The sequence below is a fragment of the Erithacus rubecula genome (genome assembly GCF_903797595.1).
Source record: "Erithacus rubecula genome assembly, chromosome: 3".
Taxonomy (NCBI): Eukaryota; Metazoa; Chordata; class Aves; order Passeriformes; family Muscicapidae; genus Erithacus; species Erithacus rubecula.
Genome location: NC_136689.1, coordinates 60,681,611 through 60,691,189, shown reverse-complemented (window position 1 = coordinate 60,691,189; position 9,579 = coordinate 60,681,611). Strand labels below are relative to the sequence as shown.

General features: G+C 45.5%; 1 protein-coding gene across 5 annotated transcripts in view; it reads left to right on the top strand.

The window, feature by feature from the left end:
• Positions 1-4,458: 4,458 nt before the first annotated feature.
• RANBP9 (RAN binding protein 9) overlaps positions 4,459-9,579 on the top strand; it is a 38,839-nt gene continuing 33,718 nt past the window's right edge. For 2 of the 5 annotated variants that reach the window (XM_079302082.1, XM_079302080.1), the window contains exon 1: positions 4,462-5,241. In XM_079302082.1, the coding sequence (XP_079158208.1) occupies positions 4,773-5,241 (469 nt within the window). In that variant the 5' untranslated portion in view covers positions 4,462-4,772. Of the gene's footprint in view, positions 5,242-9,579 lie in introns of all 5 variants that reach the window. The other 3 variants (XM_079302083.1, XM_079302081.1, XM_079302079.1) reach the window with 3 other exon arrangements.

Below are 9,579 nucleotides of genomic sequence, written 5' to 3'. Positions count from 1 at the left end.
TTTAATTCAACAAAGTTAATAGGTGATGATGGCCTATAATTCATATGTGATTCATTTTGGCAAGTCTTCCATTTGTCAGTTCATCAAGTCTATCCTACACATAAGCAATTAAATCAGCAAAGCTAAAACAAAGTCCGAAGAGAAAAGGGCTCAGGTCGTTTAAAGAAATTTATCCTTCTTATTTTTGAAATATCGTTACCTACTTCTTAGTGGATTTCTTTTCTTGCTAGGACCAGTAAATCAGCTCGGTAGGCACAATAATAAATAACACACTGCTGATCTCCAAACTTCTAGAAGCAGGCAAATTAATTCCAAAACAGTTACAAAGAAACTACGCACTGGAAAAGCTTAACTGGGAGGAATACTAAACAAAGAACAGCAAACAGTTACCATCATTACAAATGGGTGATATTAAATTTCGGAGAAGTGGCTGGAAATGTGTCAGGCTGGCAGCCGAAGCACAAGCACTAAATTCATGTGCAACTAGGAGCCTTGGTCCTACAGCAGGGACAAAGGACACATACAGAAATAGACTCCCAAGGAGAATCCTGCCTCTGTTTCTTGATGACAGCCAGAATGCTATCAGCATCACTGGCACAGATGGCCATAGCCCACTTACTCACTCTTAATGAAAACACAGAGAGCAGCCAGCACAGGATCCAGGAGCTAAATTAACCTCTGCAACATCAAGGCAGTGCACAAAGCTCTGTTGTGAGAAGAAGATGAGTTTGTGCCATCAGGACAGCTTTATTCTTACAGGTGCTGCCTGAAGGGTGTCAGTCGGGGTTGCTCTCCCCTCTCCTCTGGCTCTGATTCCCCAAGGAGAGCGATGGATGGGTGTGCTGTCAGCGAGCTGATGCCCACACAGCCACCTGCCTGGAGGATGTGGCTCCTGGACTGAGGGAGTGATCACCTGTACTCACTTTAAAAACATGTTCAACACATTGACTCCCTGTTGATAGGCTCAACAAGAGGCCAGACAAACACCCTCAGTGCCTGGAATGCTTGGATTGCATTTTCTCTGGTTGAAACGGTCCCTTAAAGTAAACATAAATGAAAACCAAGCATACAGAAGAGAATGTTTGCATTCGAATGTCGAAATTAGGCCTAACAAAAGGGGGGCATGGATTTCTGCAAAGCTAAATAGTCTCTAGCTGATCCATCAACTGAAATTCTTTGAAAGCATCAAAACAAAACAAAAAAAACCACTCCAAAAACCAAAGAGATTTTGGTGGACTAGTCAATGTTTTACAGTGTTTCAAAAGGCCTTTGATTAAATCTCTAAGCCAGAAGAGGACTCAAGCAGCTAAACAATCACTGGGCAAAAGGAAAAGTACAATCATGGTTCAAAAACTGGAGATGGAAAACAAAGAGCAGAATTGAACTGGGAGTTTCTGCGATGGCGGAAGGTTAACGCCAGCCAGCTTTGGGGCTCTGCAGCCTCAAAGTCTCATATTGCTGCTGTATTTACCACTGATCTAGAAAGAGGGCTGTATTGTGAGATGGCAACATTTGCAGCTGTCATAATTATTTCAGCTAAGCGAGACAAGAGGGGACTGTGATGATGAGGAAGTGCTAACGAAACAGAATGCACCATGTAATGGGGATTTAAATTCAATACTGAAAATGCAAAACAACGCACATTAGGGAGGGATGTGAGTACTGCTTCTAAATCTGACAAGCTCCCATTCATTTATACTAAACTGGAAAGTAGAAACTAGGCATTTATGTAAATATCTATGTGCTATCTCTAATCCTTACAAAGCTGTAGTCAGAAAACAAGTTAGTAGAACACAGGAAGAGTAAGTAACATACTGGTTAACACCAATTATTAGAATTCTCTACAAAACCTCTGGCATTGTGTGTAGTCTATCCTCACTCAGAAAAAGTGATGTGAATGTGTTTGTATAGGGGCATAATTTGGAGAAAAGACTTTTATAAAAAGCAATGCTTTGTTACACTTGGATTATTTATCCTTGAAATATGGCAAAAGATGTGATAAAAGCAACCAGAGTAGATAGGTGGGGAATAATGTCAAGAAGTAAGTGCAGAAACACCTGCCCTCCTGTCTTACTGTTCAAGAAACAGGAACCTACCTGATGGTGACAGTCTCAAATGGGTGACATGAAGCATTTTGACACAAATGCTAGAAGTGAGACACAACTGAGGAACTAGAAATGGCACAAAATTTACTGACAATCACAAAAGAGTTAAGACACATCTACACTTGCAAACATAACAAATGTGTTTCCCAAAATCTATAGTTAGCCAAACACTGTATTTTTAATAAAAATGTAAACAACTATGCTTCACGGTTTACAACAACATCTAGAAATTAGAAAGCAAATTTATATATAGTGGGAGATAGCCTACAATGCCAGGGTAATTGACCCTCAGGCATGGTTCAGCTTGTGCTTCAACATCCATCCTAGGCACTTCTACCCTTGTACAGTTTTCAGCTCCTCCTGATAGGAGGATAGGGTATTTTTAGATAACTGAATTTTGTCCAGCCATAAATGCTATTAGACATCACGAAGCAGTCACATGTGACAGGATATTTTGGTAAATATAGGTGAGAAATGTTTAGCTTGATGCAAGCCTTTGTAAGTGTCACACCTGCATTACTTCACATGCTGTTTCACACAGATGAAGCATAATTAACCTCCTCTATTTCCTGCTTCTCTGCCTGTACTCCAATGTGCTGGCAGCTGGAAACGCATTTGTGAAGTGATCAATGTTTCAGGTTCATAGAATCACTGAATTTTTAGGGTTGGAAGAGATCATTCAGTCCAACTTTGTTGCCAAGGCAGGGTGACCAGGAGCAGGTGACACAGGAACATATCCAGGTATATTTGGAATGTCTCCAGAAAGGGAGACTCCACACCTTCCCCAGGCAGCCTGTTCAGTGCTCCGCCACCCTCAATGTAAACTTCTTCCTCATGTTCAGGTGAAACTTTTGTTTTAATTTATAGCCACTGCTCCTCATCCTGCTGCTGGGCACCACTGAAAAGAGTCTGGCACCATCCTCTTGACACCCAACTTTGAGATATTTACATACATTAATGAGATGCCCTCGCAGTCTTCTATTCTACAGACTTAACAGGCCCAGCTCCCTTAGCTTCTCCTTATGAGAGATGCTCCAGACCCTTCATCATCTTTGTGGCCTCTGCTGAACCCTCTCCAGAAGTTCCTTGTTTTTCTTGTACTGAGGAGCCCAGCACTGGACACAGGTTCTAGACTTGCCAGTGACATTCCTTTCCTTTTCTAATGTTTTCCAAGGCAGGCTTGCCAATCTGTAAACCATTTCTCTGTCACTGCTGCCATGTGAATATATTGGTGCGGGCAACCACTGAATAACAAACAACAAAAGCACCCCGCAACACACAAACCAAAGGAGGAAAGCAGGCCCCAAACAAAACCCCCTGAAAAAAAAAAAAAAAAATATGTATGTGTATGCACATAGCTTACGTTCTTTTACAAGAGCTGTAATTTGATCTGGCACTGCCTGTGGGTCATGTTATGAGCCCAGGTGATACCAGGAGTAAAAGGGCTGGCATTATGACTGTTTAATTTCATCAGAATGGGACAATTCCTGTTGGACTCACTCTGCAGAGTCAATTTGAACTGGTCATTAACACACTGAGGGTTTTTCCCCTCTACCCCTCTGAGGGTCAGCCTGGCTTTGTCCTGGAGAAAATCTTTCAAGGGGTCTGGGTTACACCAGGAAACTTTTCAACATGTCTGACGTGCCCAGGCCCACACCAGGAGGAGAATTATCATTAATTAGAGTTTCATGACTGTGATGTCAGTGAGAGGACTCGAGGAAACAGCATGAAGCTGTGTTGGGGAGGTTTAGGGTAGAGATCAGGAAAAGGTTCTTCACTCAGAGGGTGGCTGGGCACTGGAACAGGCTCCCCATGGAAGTGGTCACAGCACCAAGCCTGGAAGAGCTCAAGACACATCTGGACAAAGCTCTCCAGCGGCATATGCTGATTCCACGATAATTTCATAACGAGGGGACAGTCACCATTTGGCTGGCCCTCGGCAGTAATTCTCTGAGGGTCAGTGCCACTTTCCTCACTACCCCCGGGGGTTCGCTCCGACTTCCTCCTGGAGAAAAGCCTGTGACAGGTCCGGGTCACGCCAGGGAGCCCCAGAACAGCCTCGGGCGGTACGGATCACTCAGAGCAGACGCGAGGGACGCTGAGGGTGCCGCCCGTTCCACCCCGGCCATCGCGCCTCTGCCGGGCCGCCTCCCTCCCTGCGCGCCTCGCGCCCGCCGAGGGGCGGAGGCCCCGCCCCGCCGCGCGCGCGGGGAGGAGGCGGGGCGGGGCCGCGGGCTCAGCTGACGCGGGGGCGCGCGGCGGCGGGGGCGCGCCGAGGACCGGGCGGAGCGTGTGCGCGCCGGGCGCGCCCCCGAGCGGAGGAGGGGCCGGGGGCCGAGCCAGCCCCGCCGCCGCGGCGCCCGCTCCCCGCCCGCCTCCCGCTTCCGCCCGGCGCCGCCGCCGCCGCCGCTCCGCCCGCCTCGCCCCCGGCCCCGCCGCGCCCCGCGACGCCCCTCGCTCCCATCGGGCGCCTCCACCGGCCGCCGTCATCGCCAACCCTCCCCCACCCCGCCCCCCGTCTTCTTCCGAGCCGCTCCGGTTGTGGGGGTGACCCGCGCTCCGCACGGCCCCGGGCCTGCCCGTCGCTCCGCCCCCGGGCCCGTCCGGTGACAGTCGCGACCGCCGCGGGAGGTGGCGGCGGAGGAGCAGGAGGAGGCCGGAGCCGGGATGTCCGGGCAACAGCAGCAGCAGCAACAACAACAGCCGCCGTCGCCGCAGCTCTCCTTGGCGGCCGCCGTTCCCCCGCCGGCGCCGGGGATCCCCTCGGCCGCCGCCAGCCCCGGCCCCGCTCCGGCCGCCGCGCTCCTGCTCCACCCGCCGCCGCCGCCTCCGGCCACCGCGGCGCCGCCGCCACCCGCCGCCAGCACGGCCGGCAGCAGCGGGCCCGCGGCCGCGGGGGGCGGCGGTGCCGGCGCCGCGCTGGGCCTGCCGGCGGGGAGCGGCACCAGCGCCCCGGCGCCCTTCCCGCACGGAGACCCGGCCCTGAACGAGCAGGAGAAGGAGCTGAAGCGGCGGCTGAAGAGGCTCTACCCGGCCGTGGACGAGCAGGAGACGCCGCTGCCCCGCTCCTGGAGCCCGAAGGACAAATTCAGTTACATCGGCCTCTCGCAGAACAACCTGCGGGTGCACTACAAAGGTGAGGAGGGGCGGCCCGGGCCGCCGCGACACCCCCTGTCCCCCCGGGGCCGGGGGCTGCCCGACCCCTCCGTCGAGCCGCGGGCACAGGAGTAACAATAACAGGAAATAACACACGCTCCTCTCCCTCCTCCTTCCCTCTTTTCCGATCCCCTAAATTTCCCCCCGCAGCGTCGAGATAAGGGGCTTGTTTTCCCTTATTTCAGGTTTATTTTTCTCTCCTTTCCCCTCCCCCCGCCGTTTCTGTCGCCGTGCGGGGAAAGCGGCGGGGGGGGGGACACAAGGGGCCGCCCCCGCCTCCTTGTGATTCTGGAGTGGGCATTATGTAAACTCCGAGACTTCCTCCGTGGATTCAGGTATCGCCAGGACGTTTGGGTCGGAGGCAGGAGAATAAAGGACGCTCGGCATGACGTGTCCTGTTTATGGTAATGAGCGAGAAAAAGAAGTGGCTGCTTTTTTTTTTTTTTTTTTTTTTTTTCCCTCCCGAGAAGAGCAAGGGTTAAATGGAGTTAAGAGCAGCAAGCGTTAAGCTATTGAACACGGAAATGACGGGAGGGGAGAGCACTGAGAAAAACACGGTTTATTTTTAAACTGTGAAAAAAGACTTTAAAGTCACTGCTAATAGTCTTGCCTAACTATTGTACAGAGTGATTTGAGGGAAGGAACGACCATACAGCTTAAATTAATAAAGATGACTAAAACTTTCTTCCTAGACATTTCACAGTTAAAGTTACAGATTTTCAAATAAAAGGTAAAAAACAGAGTATGTTTTTGTGTTAAAAAATAATATCAGTGAGAGGCATTATAAGAAAAACTTGTGTTGATTGTTATGAAATGTCATAAAACCTGGAAACAGAAGCCTGCACTCTGACCTGAAAAAACACAGACACATCTGGTGTTCTAGGCCCAAAGTCCTAAAGTAGAAGTGTTGTGGATTCAAAGCCACTTCTGAGTTGGCTGTGAAGAACTGGATCTTTTGTCAGTCTGTAGTCAAATGAACGTAGTGGGAGGGGAAAAAAACAGCCCTGCAATTACCCTTTCTCAGAGTTTGCAGTGGAGAAATTCAAGGGAAATCTCGATAAACATGTTACTGTTTAATCAGAGGAGGAAAACGGCAACACAAACACATGGCAGGATTTGGCTGCCGTGAAAGGATTAAATGTACTCTGGGAGACTTTTTTTTTTTAATAGAGAGGTTTTTATTATTACACCCAAAATACTCTGTTAAAAATGCTAAGTTTAATGCACCGTACAAAGATAATAAATGAGCTTGATGACTATAGAGCAGGTTTCTGGGAGGCACTGAGTGATTTAAGGATGTGTAATTTAATACTCAGCTCTGAATTTCCTGGCTTTTGTTCAGTGTTTTATGACCTTGTATTTTTAGAAACATTTTGTATTTTCTGGTGCTTAGTGGTGGTGAGTTGTTTGGTTTTGGTCTTTTTTTTTTTTTTTTTTTTTTTTTTTTTTTTAAGATGATCACAGCTTAGTGGCTATCAAGTCCTTCTTCTGGTTTGTTTTGCTTTGGCAAACTTCTTTTTCTCATGAGCTGGAATTTAGAGGTCGAACCTCTGATCCTTCAGTCTTATTGTAAAAGTATATTTTTCAAGCTTTTTTTGTGCTATCACTATTTTTCCTCACTTACCTTCTTTGCGATGGTGTTAAAGAAAATCATTACCTCCAAGAAATTACAGGAGTCATAAAGCACAGTTAGTAGGTTATAAGAATGAAATACCTTTACTTTAGCTCTTAAACAATGGTAAGTGCTGAAGGTTGAAGAGTTCCTAGGTTAGCCCAGAGGACTCTGAAAAGGAAAGGTGCCAATATAACATGTCTGTGCTTTTCTTCTTCCTAAGAGCAGATGGTAGTAAATGGCTCCTTAAGTGGCCCATCTTTTCTTCTGGGTAATTTAATGAAGGTGGATGTTAGGACAACTCCATGTTTGTGTTACCAGCCTGGCACCTGGAATTGCTAACTGGGCTTAGCAGTGAATGGTATCACAGCATTTCTGCCTGAGAACCAGAGGACAAACTGCTAAACATCTCCTGTGTTTCTCCCTCCTGCATCCTTTAGCCCTAAGAATACAATAAAAGGGAAGAAAATGAGGAGGTTCAATGAGGAGAGTAAGGGAAGATGGGAAGTAAGAATGTGCTTAGCACTGTGAAATAGTGTTTCTACAAATCAGTTCTCAAAGTGCTCACAGTATCTTCTTTTGTAATATTGGTGCTTTCACTGCTTCTGAAATTACTGAGTAATAGTGGAAGCATGTTGGATGTTTTTGTTGAAAGGAAATATGGATTATATATTGAGCAGTCATAAAGAATTACTATATTACTGAACAAAAATAGTAACCTAAGCAATTCTTCCTGTTTTCTATTACTGTAGTATAGGTGGCCTTTACACTTAATTTTCTCTTCTGCCTCTGTAGATTTCTGGCTATAGAACTGTTTTCCTGGAGTAATTTTCTTCTGTGACTGATAGGAGGTAGAAAGTGTTAACAAGAGTTCTTTGCCTTCACCTTGGATGTGTTTGGGATATTGAAAAAAATCAGTAATTTTTCATATAGTTAGCTTCATAATTTTAGTGCGTTGACGTATTGCGAGCAGTGATATTTTTGTTTTATTGGCTCGCGAGAGGAATGATGGTCCTCTCGTTGTAATTTCTGAAGATTCCTTATGTTTTCTTGCCTACCAGTGGACAAGTTGTATGGGAACATGAAGTGCAGTAGGTATCTCTTTCTACCCACTGCAGCTGGGATGTTTTGTGTACTGCCTTTCTGGACCTGAAGATTTTTGCAATATTCTACAGAGTGCTTAAAAATGAAAACTACCACAAAACTAGACATTGATGTAATGGTGAAGGTTTTAAAAAAAAAAGCAATGTAGTCTAGCATCAGGATAAAAGCTCTTTAAATTTTGTTAAGGTCAACAAAACACGAGAGTCAGTGCTTTTATGTTCAGGCTCTCAAAATCAGTGTGACTTGGAAAGGAAAACTTACATGGGGAGATGTTTTTGTTTGGTAGATTGGATAGCTTTGTCAAAAACTTGATGTGAAATACATAGACAATGGCATCAGTGATACTGTAAATAGGAAAGATTATACCTAGAGTATTTTTGGTTTTCATATGGGCAGACATACGTTTTTGTGTTGCTGCCAGTTAACTGTGCAAGCTGATGGAAAGCTAACACTGTCTTACTACCTGTTGTTTGCAGTGTATCTTTGTAAGGGAGACAATGAAAAACTGTATCAGGAAAGAATTGATGTCATTTCACTTAATTATAATTTTTACAGCTCTGAGCTGTAGGTAAGTGGTAAAAAAAGCATAAGTACATGCTGCATATAAAGCAGTTACTACACAAAATTACATAGCTAGTAAGGCAAGACATATTTTAAAATATTCCTACACATTTCTGAAATATTCCTACATGTTTCTAAAATATTCAGAATTGACACATGGATCCTGTTGAAAAACAGGAAATTCATAAATGCTGTATGTGATATGAAAGGTCCACTAGACAGGTTAGGTTTCCAGCAGATAGTGATCTATACTATGTAGTGTAAGGAGATAAAAACAGACTCAGTGCAGTTTTATAACCATTGAAGAAACTATATACAGAATTAGGTAAACAGACAAAATAATTTGTGATTTTGGAATCATGGAAACTCCTGCAGAAACTTCACTTAAGTTAATCTTATGACAGTTGTCCAAAAAGCTGAAAAAAGTTATGCAATTTTGAGTAAGCTGCTATTGCATGAACTGTGAATGTATCACAGGCCAGGGAATCTTAGCCAGACATTTATTTACAGTGCAGTTGCCTTTGAACTGTCTGTAGTGCAAAACAAAAAACCAAAACCAAACTATTCTTCAGTGCAAACTATGCAATCCATTTTCTGTTGGAAAATGAAGAGAATTCTCTGCTAATAGTTCTGTGTTGTCACTCAGTGTTACAAGGATGGTGTCAATATTTCTGGCAGAAAGCACTCAGGGTACATTCAGTACAGTTTGCCTGTTTTGGACTGCCTTGTAGTTCTGAGATGTCTTGCTTATTTTTTAAACTGGGGGAGAAGTTTGTGTCTTTTGATTTTTTTTTTTCTTAGAATTATAGAATAATTTAGTTTGCAAAAGAGCTCTAGGAACACTGAGTCCCACCACAAACTGCTGAGTCCTCGACTAAACCGTGTCCCCAAGTGCCACATCTACAGGTTTTGTAAATACCTCCAGGGATGGTGACTCAACCACTTCCCTGGGCAGCCTGTTCCATTCTTGTCTCAGTGAAACTTTCCTAATGAATTCAACAGAAGATTAGGCTTTGATTATTTTATTTTTGGCAGTGTGAG